General features: G+C 53.0%; 1 protein-coding gene across 4 annotated transcripts in view; it reads right to left on the reverse strand.

Moving 5' to 3' along the window:
- Nucleotides 1-340: 340 nt before the first annotated feature.
- wdfy3 (WD repeat and FYVE domain containing 3) overlaps nt 341-15,350 on the reverse strand; it is a 49,228-nt gene continuing 34,218 nt past the window's right edge. For 3 of the 4 annotated variants that reach the window (XM_062562604.1, XM_062562605.1, XM_037482197.2), the window contains 37 exons: nt 15,052-15,269; nt 14,185-14,381; nt 13,609-13,743; nt 13,000-13,179; nt 12,328-12,561; nt 12,150-12,249; nt 11,566-11,726; nt 10,660-10,889; nt 10,157-10,266; nt 9,449-9,631; nt 9,217-9,374; nt 9,063-9,140; nt 8,414-8,644; nt 7,252-7,420; nt 6,997-7,160; nt 6,736-6,884; nt 6,061-6,181; nt 5,755-5,840; nt 5,592-5,672; nt 5,432-5,486; nt 5,230-5,349; nt 5,010-5,127; nt 4,770-4,876; nt 4,043-4,196; nt 3,862-3,953; nt 3,567-3,779; nt 3,333-3,474; nt 3,104-3,258; nt 2,757-2,915; nt 2,495-2,674; nt 2,076-2,258; nt 1,863-1,956; nt 1,632-1,775; nt 1,311-1,529; nt 1,104-1,215; nt 815-1,012; nt 341-496 (listed from right to left, as the gene is read on the reverse strand). In XM_062562604.1, coding sequence (XP_062418588.1) covers nt 376-496; nt 815-1,012; nt 1,104-1,215; nt 1,311-1,529; nt 1,632-1,775; nt 1,863-1,956; nt 2,076-2,258; nt 2,495-2,674; nt 2,757-2,915; nt 3,104-3,258; nt 3,333-3,474; nt 3,567-3,779; nt 3,862-3,953; nt 4,043-4,196; nt 4,770-4,876; nt 5,010-5,127; nt 5,230-5,349; nt 5,432-5,486; nt 5,592-5,672; nt 5,755-5,840; nt 6,061-6,181; nt 6,736-6,884; nt 6,997-7,160; nt 7,252-7,420; nt 8,414-8,644; nt 9,063-9,140; nt 9,217-9,374; nt 9,449-9,631; nt 10,157-10,266; nt 10,660-10,889; nt 11,566-11,726; nt 12,150-12,249; nt 12,328-12,561; nt 13,000-13,179; nt 13,609-13,743; nt 14,185-14,381; nt 15,052-15,269 — 5,551 coding nt within the window. In that variant the 3' untranslated portion in view covers nt 341-375. The remainder of the gene's footprint in view (nt 497-814; nt 1,013-1,103; nt 1,216-1,310; nt 1,530-1,631; nt 1,776-1,862; nt 1,957-2,075; nt 2,259-2,494; nt 2,675-2,756; nt 2,916-3,103; nt 3,259-3,332; nt 3,475-3,566; nt 3,780-3,861; nt 3,954-4,042; nt 4,197-4,769; nt 4,877-5,009; nt 5,128-5,229; nt 5,350-5,431; nt 5,487-5,591; nt 5,673-5,754; nt 5,841-6,060; nt 6,182-6,735; nt 6,885-6,996; nt 7,161-7,251; nt 7,421-8,413; nt 8,645-9,062; nt 9,141-9,216; nt 9,375-9,448; nt 9,632-10,156; nt 10,267-10,659; nt 10,890-11,565; nt 11,727-12,149; nt 12,250-12,327; nt 12,562-12,999; nt 13,180-13,608; nt 13,744-14,184; nt 14,382-15,051; nt 15,270-15,350) is intronic. The other variant, XM_062562603.1, reaches the window with a different exon arrangement.

A 15,350-nucleotide genomic window follows, 5' to 3' on the forward strand; every position in this document is an offset into this window, starting at 1 on the left:
TTCATGTTTCCTTCTGGACCCACCAGCCATGTTTGTTTGTTTGTTAGTTTAAAGCCAGCAACGGATCGTTACACATTTAGCCGTTTCATATTTTTTTGTTCTGTTTTTGTTCCTGGTGAAATTAAAAGGCCATCGGAAGTATTTACAATATCAACAAGTTTCTCAGCTTTTTTCTTTTTTCTTCGCTGGCTTGATTGAAGCGGGGGTCTTGCTCTGAGCTTCTTCTCCTCCGGGGGGAGGAGGCGGGTGAGGGGGGGGGGGGGGGGGGGGGGGTGTGTAGCGGGTTTAAATACATTCCCTCGTTGTTCTTCTCTGTCAGTGTGTTACAGTTCATGTGTTTACATACGGGGTGGGGGGGTGGATGGGGGGGGGGGCTCAGTTTCTGGAGCCGTCCTCGGCGCTGCGCTCGTGCTGAAGGTTGTAGCAACAGTTCTGGCAGACCCGAACCGGCGAGGAGATCTTGAGCCGCTTGATCTCGGACTGGAAGCGGCTGCACCTGAAGGAACCACAGCGTCAAAGCACCACAATAAGACACAATCACTTGGTAGTAAAGCCAAAGGTTGAGATGAAATAGTCACAGTATCTACAAATACATGGTTGGGACCTGCAAATGATAAGAGACATTTTACAAAACAACATTGATTCAGTGTCTCAGAGGAAAGGAAACATTTCCAATAACAAAAGCTCCCTTCCTGAGAATAACCAGATAACAAGACAATAAAATATTTGATATGCTTCCAACTTAGAAAACTTTATCAGACATGAAAGAAGAAATGTGGAGGATATATTTGACATTTCTTATTGTGGATCTCACTTCTGGCAGAAGAGCTGCCCACAGTTCCTGCAGTGGTGGCGCCGCTCGGTGAGGGAGAAGCGGACGGCGCAGGCGGAGCAGCTGTCCACCACCTCGTCCTTCACCCAGTGGTCGGCCGCCGAGCGGCCCGGCTGCTCGCTCACCGACCAGCTGAAGACGCGCCCGCGCCCGTCGCCCACCAGGATCTTGCTGTGGTCCCTGAGGAGACACCACGGTTTGGGCTGAAAACCTCCCCCGAACACGCAGGAAGAAGAAAAAAATAGAGCTGCGGCGCCGCTGGGCGTCTTACTTTGAGATGGCGAGCGACGTGATCTCGGCCGGCTGAGCGTTGTCCTTGCGGTCGAACGCCGTGTGCATGGTGAGTTTGCTCCTGAAGACCAGCTGGCGCTCCCACCGGTAGCCTGAGGACGCACACAGAGACCGGGTCAGCACAGAGACCGGGCCGGGTGGGTTCACCCCCCCCTGCTGGCCCGCTGCGGGCGGAGGCGCCACTCACCGGCCCTTAGCTGGTTGTAGGTCCGAGCGTCGGCGCCGGAGGGCTGGCCCGGGTGGTGCGGGTGGGGGTGGGGGACCTTGATCTGTCCCTCCGAGTAGTTGATGAACACGAAGCCGTCCTTCTCGTCGATGCTGAGGGAGTCCGACCAGCGGTGGGAGGAGTCAGAGCCGCTGTCAATCGACCACGAGGCGCCGGGCCGCGCCGAGGGGCCCGGGGGTCCTGGGGGGGGGGGGGGGGGGGGGGGGGGGGGGGGAGAACAGCTTTACTCTCCCCTTCTCAGAAGTGGAAAAGCTGGAGTCATTTCATGCAGGATGGAGGAACCTTTGGGTTGGTGCGCGGCGCTGCCCGGCTGGCTGCCTCCGCCCGTGGACGGGTTGCGCGGCGCTTTGGGCTCCTGCACCGGTTGCGGCTCGTCTCCGTCCGACTCGCTGCTGGCGTCCTCGCCGTTGTGGTTCTCGGCGCCCTCTGTGACCCCCCCCCACAGGGACCGCTTTACGCTCACAGTGACGTCAAATGAAAAACCAGCAGTTCTGTTTTTTCGGGGGGACTCACCGATCTTCTCCTCGCCGCAGCAGTCCGGCACATCTGGCTCCACCGGCTCTGGAGCAGGGGTTTCTGGGACTTGGAGGAACTCCATTCTCCAAAACTACAACAGTGTTTGAAGGCAGAAGGATGAACAACAGAGATTCTCTCTCATCCCATTTTAACTTCACGCACACTGAATGAAAAGAGTCCACTTTGAAGACTGGAGAACGCCGCGGTTACCCTGACGACGCCGTCCGAGTGCCCCGTGACGATGACGTTCTGCGTGTCCCACTCGTTCATCTCCGACACGCAGCAGCACAGGATCTGCTGGCTGCGGCCCGTGAAGGTGTTGGCGCTGGCGATGGGGCTGCCGTTGATGCTCCACACGTGGATGTACGTCCCCGCGCAGGACACGATGTCCCCCTGCGAATACACACACACACACACACACACACACACACACACACACACACACACACACACACACACACACACACACACACACACACACACACACACACACACACACACACACACACACACACACACACACACACACACACACACACACACACACACACACACATTAGCTCCATGGCCACCATGAGCCGTCCTCGCTCGGGGAGGGGGGAGGGGGGGGGGGGCGTGGCCTCACTCACCGTCAGCTCGTTGATGCACAGCGCCGAGACGGGCGCCCGGTGTCCCCGCAGCTGCGTGACGAAGGAGAGCTTGTTGAGGTCCCAGATGATGCAGGTCCGGTCCCGCGAGCCGCTGACCACGATGTGGTAGGCCGACGACGCCGTCAGGCAGGTCACGGCGTCCGTGTGGCCCAGCAGCGCCTGCGGGACAGAAGGCAGGGGGGGGCGGTGAGCGCCGTGGGGGCGGGACACTCAGGCCTGAATGAATGGACCCCACTGGTACCTGCTTGAGCGTCAGCGCCTTGGCCCGCTCCTTGGACGACCCCGTCTCCCACACGCAGATGGCGGTGCTGGTGCCGCCGGTGATGACCAGCTTCAGGTTGGGACAGAGGGCGCAGAGGATCTGACCCCACTCCGAGAGGCACTCGTACACCACCAGCGCCTGAGAGGGCCCACGTTCACATTTTAAACTCTGACAGACATTTCAACCCGAATTAAGGCACGCGCACGTGGTGCAGGGGAGGATTCAGGAATGTGGGGAGAGCAATAAATCCATCAGTTAAAAGTCTGTTAACACAGGAGGTTTGAAGGCGTTTTCCTGTAACGACTCTCTGGAGCCCCCGTAGATACCTTTTCAGACTCGTAGTTGGCCAGGCGGCAGCTGAGGTCGGCGTAGCCCCAGGCGAAGGTCTTGCTCCAGGCGGGCGGAACCAGCACCTTGTTGAGCTCCACCGCGAGGATCCCCTTGTCGGTGCACATGATCTGACCCACGGGCTCCTTCAGCTCTGGGGACACAAGGCGTGGAACAACATGTGGAATCTGTGGCGAGGGCAAAGGGCAAAGGGCAAAGGGTCCGTACCTTTCACCGGAGCCAGAGACGGGCGGAGGTTGTCCAGGTGGTGGAAGAAGATCTTGTCGCTGTTGGAGCACGGCGGGACGCTCGCTGCGTCGCCGTTGGCCTTGCCGCGCACACGCTTAGGGGGGTGGGGCTTCTTAAACAGCTGAGACACACACACACACACACACACGGCAGAATAAGTCTGTTGGACCCCTGTTTAAAGGCGTCGAAGGAGCCTGCAGGAGCCCGTCTGACCTGCTTGGGGATCTGTCCGAAGTTGTTGATGAAGCCGATGGTGGCCGTCTCTTTGAGCGGGTCGTTGATGTTGTAGATGTCCACCTGGCCCTCGTAGAACAGGTGGTGGAAGACGTTGACCGACTCCACGGCCGGCGGGCCCTGCTGCTTGTACCCGAAGATCAGGTCGATCCATTCGTGCAGGTGGGCCGACACGTAGTCGCACTCCAGCGCCTGGAGCAGCGGGGGAAGAAGTTAATGTGGTCCGGACTAAATCTCAGAGCCCCAAAACGTCCCGAGCGGGTCGGATCCTCACGTCTCTGTGGACCCTGATGAACTCCCGAGGGTCGCCCTTGGCCCAGGGGGGCAGGATGCAGTCGCCCAGCTTGGTGCCGTTCTGCTTGGCGCCTGGCGGAGCGACGGGATACAACATTTCACATTAGCATTCGCGCGCTCGGGGAGGACGGCGCCGTCGGCCACGCCCCCCGGAAACTGACCCAGGTCGAAGTTGTTGGCGTTGAGCAGGAACTCGGGCAGATAGAAGAACTCGGGGATGAGCTCCTTGACGTCGGCCATGTTGTGTTTGGAGGCGGAGAGCCAGGCTTCACGCACGCTGTGGAACATCCTGTCGGCCAGGTCGAAGTGGCCCCCCTGGTGGCCACACAGGAAGAAGGTTTCACAATAAGATATAGATCCTTTTCCACTGGGTTCTATTTTCGTCTGCAGTTGGACTAAATAATAAAATAAAATGTGATGTAATACTTTCTGTAACTGTGCTGAACGAAAGAACCAAGTTATTTTGGTATTGCATTTTTTCAGTTTCATTAAACTTTTTTCTCCAGTATTTATCATTATCCTTCATATTTTTTATGATAAAAGAACTCGTAAAAAATTGTATTTACACAACTTGTGCATCCGATGTACGTTGTGTTTACAACTTAAAAAGGAACCTGAATGGCTGTAGTCCCATTTAGAACATGGGGCAGTGGTGCAATTCGGCCTCTTGTGGCCATAATTATAATTACAACAACAAACCTTATTTTCTTTATCCACCCAGGATTTTATTTTGAAAGAACTATTTCCTTGGCAAAACTAAAATCAGAGAACCTAGAAAATGGATAACTATCATTTTATTCCTCAGAGCTCCAGAAACTCTTGTTTTCATTTCGAGACGTTTGAGAAATGTCTGGCGGGGGGGGGGCAGCAGGAGGGTTGCGATCAAACCTGAAGTCTGAGGAAGATCTGCGTGAAGGGCTCCATGCGGACCAGGTAGGAGGCCACGATCATGGCGGAGGAGTAGTGGGTGCCGTAGTGGTACGCCGGGGTCTCACCTGGTGGGACACGGAACACAACACACCCGCTGACACTGAGGTCCGATCAGAACTGTGGCTGCTGGTGTTTCTACATTTAAACGGTTCTGTCTTTGAAGCCTCGTGGTGCTGGACCTCCTGCGGGGGGCCTTACCGGTGGGGTCTTCCCAGTCCTTGTACCTCTTCTTGTACTGCGTCAGCCGGTCGTCGGTCTGAGCGCCCATGGGCTTGGCGAGGTTACGGAACGTCTTGGGGTTGTTCAGGTCCAGCTCCTGCTTTCACAACGGGACAGAAAACACAGACGGGGGGGGGGGGGGGTTAGTGGCATAGCTCAACGTCGTTGTGTTCCGTTCGCCTGGAACCCGCGGCGTTACCTCGGAGTCAAAGTCGGCCAGGATCCAGGGGAAGACGGGGTACTGCATCAGGTCGTTGTAGGACCGACCCGCCAACGTGTTCAGGTGCATCAGGTACTGGAAGTTGCTGATCTCTCCTCTCTGGAGCGCAGGCAGAGAACGGGTCAGACAGGACCGGCGCTGTGAGACGTTTAACCGGCGAGCAGTGAGTTCAGGTTCTTACCTCCCATCTCTGAGTCACGGACTTCTCCCCCACCAGCGTGCTGAGGAGTCCAGACCTGACCCCCCAGGACCGAGGTTCAGTTAGTCAGAATGTCCTTATCTAGGTCGTTCACAGATTAATTGCCACAGCAGTAGGAAGATTGAATTAACCAATAGATTACCCTTGTTCCACGCTGGTGTTGGGCCTCTGGCCTGAAACAGACTCCGAGCTGTCGGCCAGCGACGGAACCACCGCCAAGAACCTGGAAGGGATTCAAAAGCACGCCGTTGGTTCGCTGCGAATCATCGAAGGGAAAAGCATGAATAATTTCATTTGGAAAGTACCTTTGGTAAACCTTGTTGCGGACTCCTTTCTGGAAGGCTAACAGGTAGTTCCTCCCGTCTGCTGAGAACACTTCCACCGCCATGGGCTGAAAGGGGGCGACATACGGGACATTTCATAGTAAAGAAACCAGGAGGTTAATGAGAGCTGGAATGTTCCAGGGTCTCTCTGCAAGTTACAAATGGGAACAACGTTCTGTCTCAAAACAGGAAACATTTAAACCGTAGACACAAAAACATGCGAAATAGGATGAAATATAATATGAGTCAACCCATTGCATGTGTGTATGTGTATGTGTGTGTGTATACCTGCAGCAGGTAGCGTCTCTTGTGCACCTCCTTGATGTCCTCGTAGGCGAAGATGCTGCAGGTTCTCTTCAGTTGGCTCTGTCCCTGTCTGGCTCCTCTGGGGATGATGGCCTCGTGCAAACTGGACACAGACAGTGATGACATCGTCAACCGCCGCCTCACTTCCACGCCACCTTTCACCCATAAAGCACTTTGATAGAAGGGCTTTATTTCCTCACACCTTGACATTCAAGTCAAGCGAAGCTGGTTGATATCATCTCAATGGCCAAAACGAACTCTGCTGAGGTTGAAGGTCGACTGATAACTTCCATTATAAACCAATGCTTCAATTATTCATTCATCTATTGAATAATTATTTAACGTATTTGGAAGTAATACAATTCATTATTATACTGGTTTCAGCCCTGAAAGAGGCATGTTTGGAGCCCATTTAACACTTGAGGCGAAACAGTGAAATCAAAGCTGCATCGCTTGGCTGTTTCTTCGTCTCAAAGGAAAAGACGCAGCAAGTTCCCTAAAATAAGAATGACGCGTCATATCTCTGCCTGAGAGGCACAACGCCTGCTCCATCAGCAGCATTACATCACTCCTCTCTCCCACTGCAGCTCCCAGAGGCATGAGGTCATTCTCTGTTGTTTTGAACCAGGGAGGGGAAGAGCGGACGCCTGCACCTACTTGGGGGACAGCGTGTCGATGTCCCTGATCTCCCTGGAGACCGTCATGGTGTAGCCGTCGATGACGTAGAAGTGCTCTTTGCCGAAGAGCAGCAGCCCCTCGCTGGTGTCCAGACCCTGAACCCGGGCACAGCGGTACATGTGCTGGATCTGGAGCGGGAGAAAGCAGAAGAAGAACACATGAGAACACTACTGCAGCGCGTCGTCACGTCCAGTTCAGACATCGGGATCACTGAGATGCAAGAGTCCCGACGGGGCTGACCTTCTCCCCCTCCTCCAGGAGGCGCAGCAGGGACGTGTTGTCGGTCCTCTGCTCCTCCTCGGGGCCCCCCGACTCCAGCAGCTGCTCCTGGAGCTGCTCCTGGCTGTCCTCGTCCGCCCCGTCCGCTGTGGAGCGGGACCTCTTCAGAGGGGCCTTCACCAGGCCTGGAAGGGAGGAGCGGTGGAGGGCGGGGCGTTAGAGGGAGAGGAGGCGTGAACAGAAACAGAGGGCGGTTCCCGGGTTCCGGGTCGGCACCTTTGACTCTGGCGATGGTGTCCTCTCCGTGCTCGGGCTCGTGCCGCGTGGTCTCCCCCTCCGTGCTGTGCTCCACCGAGTGCTGGTACATGCCGGGGTTCCCCGACAGCAGGCGCACAAAGTACTCCTTGCTGTCGTAGCTGATGGCCCGCCGGTACCGGAGAGGCTTCTGTGGGCAGACAGAATACAGATTATATATAGACACATGAATTATATGTGACATTTCTCTGTGTATGGGTTCTACCTAAAGATTAATACCTTACTAAGACCTTATACTAGAATACTTTTTGCTTAAAGCATCCCAATATAATCATAAATACTGCATCATTATATGAATCTACGCTACACAGCCTTGTTAATAATATTCAAGTTTTAATTACTGTGGATTTCTGTATTTAATATAATCCGAGCCTGGTACTTCAGAGCTACATTGTAATTTTAAGCTGTAACCAAGAGACATTGTGTCTGGGAACTTCGTCATAAGTAAAAAGCATAACAAAATGTCCCTTATGATCAATAATGTGAGATCCTGTGTGGCACCAAGAACACGTTCACATGCAAACTCACATCAAACCAAACACCTTCAAAACAGAACGGAGAGGTTTCCGGTCTCCTTAAATGTCATTTAACGACTTATTGCTAAAGCCTGTCCTGTAGAGACAAACTGGTACCAGGATTCTAAACGTGTCCCAGCTGCTCAGTGGAAACACACAGAAGGCGATTAATGGGTTTTAAGCTTCAGGCACAAGCGACGACCTGCGACTATTCCCCCGGCGCCTTGAGATTATGATTATGCTTATGATTTGGCCTCCAGGCCAATCTGGAGTTAATTATGCTCGGACAATTTATGAGCCACAACTCTCTCCCTTGAAGGGTTCTGCTGAGTCTCGTGAGCAGGTTGTTATTATGGGATCAATTGATGGCTTTAGCTTTATTATTAAGTCTGTACTGATTGCTTCTATTAAATAAAAATAAGCATTTTAACTACAGATGTTTTCACTTTACACCGTTTCCTTGGTAACGGACGGCTGCACACTGTGTGCGATGGGTTAAAAATGTAAGTCAGCTAAGTGACATGTGATGTAATGTGCCACACTGGTGCTGAATATCGTTACTTCTCTTCTTCATAACGTTACTCTGGATTCACTCCGGTGCAGAATACCTGCGCTGAGTTGGTGTTGGGCTCCATCTCGGGGATGTACGGGTAGTGGATGTAGAACATGTCGTTGCGGACCATCTTCTTCCTCATGCGGCAGGGCCCCTCCGTCATCTCCAGCACGAACTTGTCCAGGTGGGACCCAATGGGCGGCCCCCACAGGCCCCGCTCCCGCAGCAGCTCGTACTCGATGGAGGCCCAGTCCTCCGTCACGTACTTGAGGGTGTTCTGCTGTCGCTGGGAGACGCAGGGGCCGAAGAGTGGTAAGTCAAAAAAATATATACTATATATATATATTGTTGCCTGTGACAATGAACCTGTGTGCTGCGTGTTGGTTCCTGCACCAACGTGACTGCATTGTTACACAACAACCTAATAACAAAGGAACTTTCGTCTTGTGATGATTCTGTCGCCCACTGTGGACTGAAGCGGTAGTGTCCCTAAAGAAAACCTCATCTTACTGCAGCAGGGTCCAACAGTTTGCCTTAGTCCTGCTTCGGCTCTGAGCTGAAGGAGGTTCTGGTGAACCCAAAGCATTTAGAACAGCTACATAGAAATGTTCTCTCTACTGATGGAGGTCACATGGAAGCATCAGTATTAAACTGAGTCAGTTGACTGTGATTGTGTCCCTGGGGCACCGGTGGAAGCGTAGTACCTCCTGATATTCTTTGTACTGCATGGCCACCAGGTCCCGAACCACGGCGATGTGAGTGAACATCCACTGGAAGGTCTCCTGTGGACCAGAAGCACAGCGTGTAAGCGAGCGGGCCGACACCGCGCTGCGCTCACGGCGACTCTCGTGCACCTACCTGTGCAGACAGGTTGTTCTTGTTCAGGCTGTTCTCCCTCTTGTTGCGCCGGACGCCCGTCAGCTTGGACAGGCCGAAGCCGCTGCTGACTCTGGACAGCTTGGACTGGGTCGCCGGCGCCGCCGCCTCGCCGCGGCTGATGCACTTCTTCTCGTGGACTGAGGAAAACAAGCCGTCACACAGGGCTGTTTGTGGCTGTGTGTGTGTGTGTGTGTGTGCGCGTCTCCCTCACCCAGGTGGTTCTGCCAGCTCTTCAGCGCCGGCTCCTCCAGGGCGGGCCGGGCCGTGGCGATGTCCACGTGGCCCCGGTCGTTGCAGGGCAGGGACACCTTGAATATGTCCTCCAGCATCTGGCGCTTGCTGTGCATCAGCTCCGTCCAGACCCGGTTCACCGCCTTCAGCAGCAGCTGGCGCCCTGCAGCGGGAGGACGACCGCCGTTTGTAATGCGCCTCAAGTCAAACACACCGGAAGGGGTACCGGCGGCTACGATGTCGCATTTTTGCTTTTGGTTCGGTTGGCGTTAACACTCAAACACACACACACAGACTTTGTTTAGCACACTGGAAGAAGGAAACAAGCGTTGTGACAGAATATCAGAGTGAAACGTAGCAGCATTATTTTAATGTGGCCTCTGGTTCTCTGATGTTACTTTGGTGTTTCTACCAATAAAACAATATGAGAGCCGCTTGTCGAGCAATTCCTTCTGTGACTGAGATGAGTGAAGAGCTGTTTGTTCACATTTATTTGAATTGCAAATAAAACAAGCTGTTTGTGACCGTTTATACACACACACACACACACACACACACACACACACACACACACACACACACACACACACACACACACACACACACACACACACACACACACACACACACACACACACACACACACACACACACACACACACACACACACACACACACACACTCTTACCCTCGCTGACGTCGTGGCTGTGCGTGGCGTCGGCCTCGTTCTCCGTGGGCATCATGACGTGCCAGGTCGTCATCCTGGCCTCCGCCTCCAGACCGAAGCCCTCCACGCTGCTGCAGACACATGATAATGTGTTGATCCTCCTCATTACTAAAGCAAAAATACTTAAATCTCAGGGGTTATTTACTGTTTTTCTTGTAGATTTGATTTGTCTTATTCTGTGTTATTTGTTCCTTTATTGTTAACGTACAATGGCTTACTACCCAGTCCCAGAAAATAACAGAGCAAAATGTGTCAGAAATAGTTCTGTTGTTTTAGCTGCACAAACATTCACTGCAATGAGAAATAAAGGAAATTGAGACAAAAACCCAAGCGAAGCGGTGATGAGCGGCTGCACTAAAGCGCTGGGTCAGCCAGGCTAAGACGTTTAACCGAGCACCTCGAGAGCCCCGCAGGTCCCGATCTGGACCGTTCGTTGGCCCGTGACCCCCCCGTGCGACCTTTACCTCCCGCTGTGCAGGCAGATGAAGCAGTGAGCCAGGCAGGCCACAAAGTCCTGGTCGTGGTTTCCCGGGCCGAGCACCAGGTTGCGGTTGACGGTGAGGACCCGCAGGGCGTCCAGCAGGGCCACCTGCTGAGCCACCGTCTTGTGGGGCCTGCAGAGCTGGTAGAGCACCGTGCGGTTCAGACAGTGGTAGATGGCGTCGAGGGAAAGACCCTGCGAGCGCCTCTTGGACTGGAGGGAGGGACACAAACGGGTGGAGGAGGTTAGAGGGTCGAACATAAAGCTGCTGTGGAAGTATTTCAGTGCAGAGAATGAAGATTAGTTTGAGCAACCGGGGCTGAACTGGGTCAAGTCCCCAGAGGGCTGTGAGTGTTGCTTTGTTGGAATCCTGCAGCACTTCAACTGGAACAATATTTAAAATAAAACAACAACGTGAAGTAGAGGAAGCAAACTGTGGAATCAACATCTTACTCCTTCCACATTATTCATATCCCTTGTTTCATGAGAAAGGTCCGAGTACAACGACCTGCACGTCTAATACCTCACGAGTTAATGATTTAGTTGAGGTTGTAAACGTGAGATATTTATATTAATTTATATTAATTTAAATGCCTCATTCCTCATTCCTTCTGTACGCCTTGGCATGAAGTACATGATCCACTAGGCACGCCGGGACAAACAAAAAGCGCATTATGGTTGGAAAAAATTAATTTCAGAACATAATCTGCTAATCTTCTCGCTGGCACAGAAGGCATTGAGTATAAAAGTAGAATACAAAGTCCAGTCACATGACTTTCACTCAAAATAGTCTCTGTTCTCACCTTTATTTCCACTAATATGTTAAAGTACCTTGATGTCCTCGTCAATCAAATGAGAGACGTATAAATGTGTTCTTTTTTTTTCTCACCTGTCCTATGAGCTGCACGATGAAGTCCACCACCAGCTTGGAGTCCTTGTTGAACATGCCCTGCCACAGCTTGTCCACCACCCTCTGGCTGAAGTAGAAGACGTTGTTGACCAGAATCTGATAACTGCCCCCGCTGCTGAGGGGCAGAGAGGCATCTTCACCTGGAGGGAGGGAGGCGGACATTAACACCCGTAATGTCACACCAAATCACATCATCGTAGTGTTCATATTTGGACCAAAACAGACTGCAGACTAAATATAACAAAGCGGCCCGTGTGAAGCGCTGAAGGAGCTGAAGATGCGGACTGTGATTTGCTGACTCATGATGATGCATCGGAGCGTCTCACACAGCCAACTAAGACATCGGTCCAAGCTGCCCTGCGGCGTGCTCATCCGGGCCGCTTTCTGCATCATCAGCTGCTCTCTCTGCTGAAAGCCTCTAAATTAGGAGGCAGATTTGACTTCTCTACCAGCTCGCCGCTCCGGTGAGGAGACATCAGCGACCTGCTGTTCATCCGTAACAAAGACTACTGGAAAACAGGCAGCTGCATCTGGGTGCTGCTGTCTGAGGTTCTGGTTCTGACCTAGAAGGACGTCAGCAGCTAGAAGATGCTCCATCACGCCGTCCAGGATGTTGGACTGAAACTCCTTCTGTTGAGTCCTGGTGGAGCGCTCCGGGGAGGCCTGGTACCAGGAGAACACACAACGGGCATCAGTATGGATTGACAGACTGATGATGGGTGACCGGGTCAGCGTCCTCACCTCCAGCAGCAGGTCCACGACGGGCGTCTGCTTGCTGGCCGGAGTCGTGCACAGGTTGTCCATGATCAGCACCCTCATGAAGTCAAAGACGTACTTCTTGGCCGGGTGGTTGGTCAGCGACGTCTTGGAGCCCACGTTGCAGTATTCCGACTGGCTGCGGTTCATTCCCGAGTCCCCGGCGAAGGCCTTGAACTCCTCGGTGGGAGACCCCGCCTCGTCGTCCAGATCCGTGACCTGGAACACGTTGGGTTTGTTTACGGGAGAAAACCTCAGCCTCGTAACATTCTGTACGAGGAAACAAACCTAGCTTTATTTTTCCAATTCCAAAGTGCAGCCTTGCTTGTTTTTGTCCTAACAAGCAATTATCGCCATGAGTAAACATTCTAAAAACAGATTTTTCTCTCAGTAGAAGTGCAGAATCGTGCACTTTGTTCCTGAGACTGCAGCAGTCGAGCTCACATTCCAAAGGGACAAGAAGTTATCGTCTTTATTGCCCCATCAGAGAGAATCAGATATATCTGCAGTAGGTTTATCGGGTTACTGATCGATACCTGTGATTACTTGCTCTGCTGAGGAGATTTTCTGCCTTTAAGACCCAATTTCAGACAGAAAGTGCTTTGATTTAATGTCCCGACACAAGAGATTTGTGCTTGTAAAGGTGCTCCAGCTTACCATCTCGGAGTAGGGCCTGATGTTGAAAGGGAAGACGGTCGCTGCCAGAGCGCAGAGGAACTCGGCACTGTGCCACATGGGGGCCAGGTCGGGCACGTTGTGGTAAAGATACCTGAAGAACTGCATGAGGGTGACCGGGTACTCCCTCAGCCAGGAGCCCTCCTCCTCCGACTGCCACGGCTGGAGAGGAGGAACAAAAAGAGAAGCACAAGAGTCAAGCTGTGGAGTGAAGCTTCTCAGCACTGTGAGATTCCCAGAGGAAGCCGCCAGTGAGCGAGGATGAGCGAGGGCGGGAAAAAGCTGGTGTGCAGAGTGATTTTCGGAGGATTAATGGAGCTTAAGAAGACTCATTTTTGCAGAATCCAGCTGTGAAATCAAACATAAAGAACTACTGAAAAAGGACTAATGAACATGAGAAATCTGCTTTCGGGAAAAGCTGTTGCATTTAATTAGTCAAATTATGGGTAAAGCGGTCCGATGGCACACTGACTGAACTTTATATTCTTCTCTTTAGGTGCACGTCACGCTCCAGCAGTGGGCCATAAGAAGAAGCCACCACTGTTCTCTCCAAATGGGTCCAAACTGTCTAGTTCTCGAGTCGACCCTCACCAGGTTGAGCATGCTGCGCAGCATGGCCAGCAGCAGGAAGGCCGCCTCCGTGTACACGTTGTGGATGGAGCCCACGACCGTCCCGCTGGAGGCCGGGACGCCAAAGATGAAGGTCCAGATGGAGTCCAGGTCAAACTGAGGAGACAAGCAGACACTGGGGTAATACGCAGTCAGAACACAGTGCAGGCGGAGAGATGCTTTTCTACTGATTGGTGGTTCACCATGCAGGATAAAAGTAGGTATAGAACTAAAACTAAACAAGTAACAGTCAGCCTTTAAATGTAATATCTACTAATCTAAATGGAAGCCCTGTGAGGCAAATGAGAAAAAAATTCTTCATTGCTTTTCATCAGGAATCTGACAGAAGTCTGATGAAAAACTGTTTTCTTCACAATTGCCAGATCCAGAAAAAAATGATGTTTTTCAATATTTTTCAAAGGAAAGATTATCCAGTCTCCCATTTTTTTCAAACCTCTGCATATCCGTTTCCCTCATTGGGCTGTGAGGGCTTCCACAGAGTATCACTACAAGCATGCACAGGTGGAAGGAGAAGGAGAAGAAGGAGGGCATACTAACATGTACCTGCAGGCTGTCCGGCAGCTCGGTGACGGGCTGCTGCAGGAACAGCGCCATCAGCAGGAAGTAGAGCTCCGGCACGTTGGTGTGTTTGGGCAGCAGCGTCTGCAGCACCGGCAGCCCGGGGAAGTGGCACGCCTCCCGGTTGATCTCCCTCAGGGTGGAGCGCCCCCCGGCGCTGCGGCCCACGTTGAAGCCTGCGGGGGGGGATCCACAGGGCGATAAGAGCCGGGGCGGGCACTCGGATGTCTGCTTCATCGAGGCGGCGGTCCCAATTGTGACCGAAGGCTGGAATCATCTAACGGAGCTAATCAGGCGGGATTTAAACTGCAGGACTAGCGGCACGAATTTAAAAAAAGGACTCGATTTGGTTGAATGGAAAAAGTTCGTTTAAAGAGCACACGTTCTGCTACAGCAGGTAGATCGGTTAGGCCATGGCACTACTCAGCGGGTCAGTGGTTCTCCACCCGCAGGAAATAGGAAGAATGGTTAAGACGAGAGAAGAGCTAAAGGATCCTCACTTGGCAGGTTGAAAACCACTGAGCTCAGGAAGTGGGGGGGCAGCAGGAAGGCAAACAACGAGAAGACCAACCCTTGGCTGTGAGGCGCACAAACTGCGCCGCTCGCTGTTTACTGAACGAGGGCCAACTCCGACGGAAAGCGGCGCCAGAGTGAGGAGAGGCGTCTGCTGAGCCGCATTACGACATACAGTACGGACACATCGTCACGTTCAACTTATAGAATGAAAAACATCTCAGCTTGGATCAAAGCACACATCCGGTCAAGGAAACTGCCTGAAAATATCTCATTTCATAGTGGCTACTGTGTGGGGGTTGGGGGGGTTGGGGGCGGGCCTTGTGCACTCACCCAGCACGGTGCCGATCTTATTGGTCAGGACGGAGTCGGTGTGGTCCAGCCAGCCTCCTCCGCACAGGCCCTCCTTGAAGCGGTTGAGGATGGTCTGGTTGGAGAGCAGCACCACCAGGATCCACAGAGCCGCCGTGACCGTGCTGGAGTGCAGGTGCTCCTCCATGAACATCAGCAGCCAATCGAAGCCCAGCGTGCGCACCAGCTCCTCGCACGCCCTGCGAGTAAGAGAAGAAGTTCAATACTTGTCATTGATCCACAGCTGCAGGCCGTGCAGAGGGTCACATGGCACGAGCTGT

Source organism: Pungitius pungitius, chromosome 5 (genome assembly GCF_949316345.1).
Source record: "Pungitius pungitius chromosome 5, fPunPun2.1, whole genome shotgun sequence".
NCBI lineage: Eukaryota > Metazoa > Chordata > Actinopteri > Perciformes > Gasterosteidae > Pungitius > Pungitius pungitius.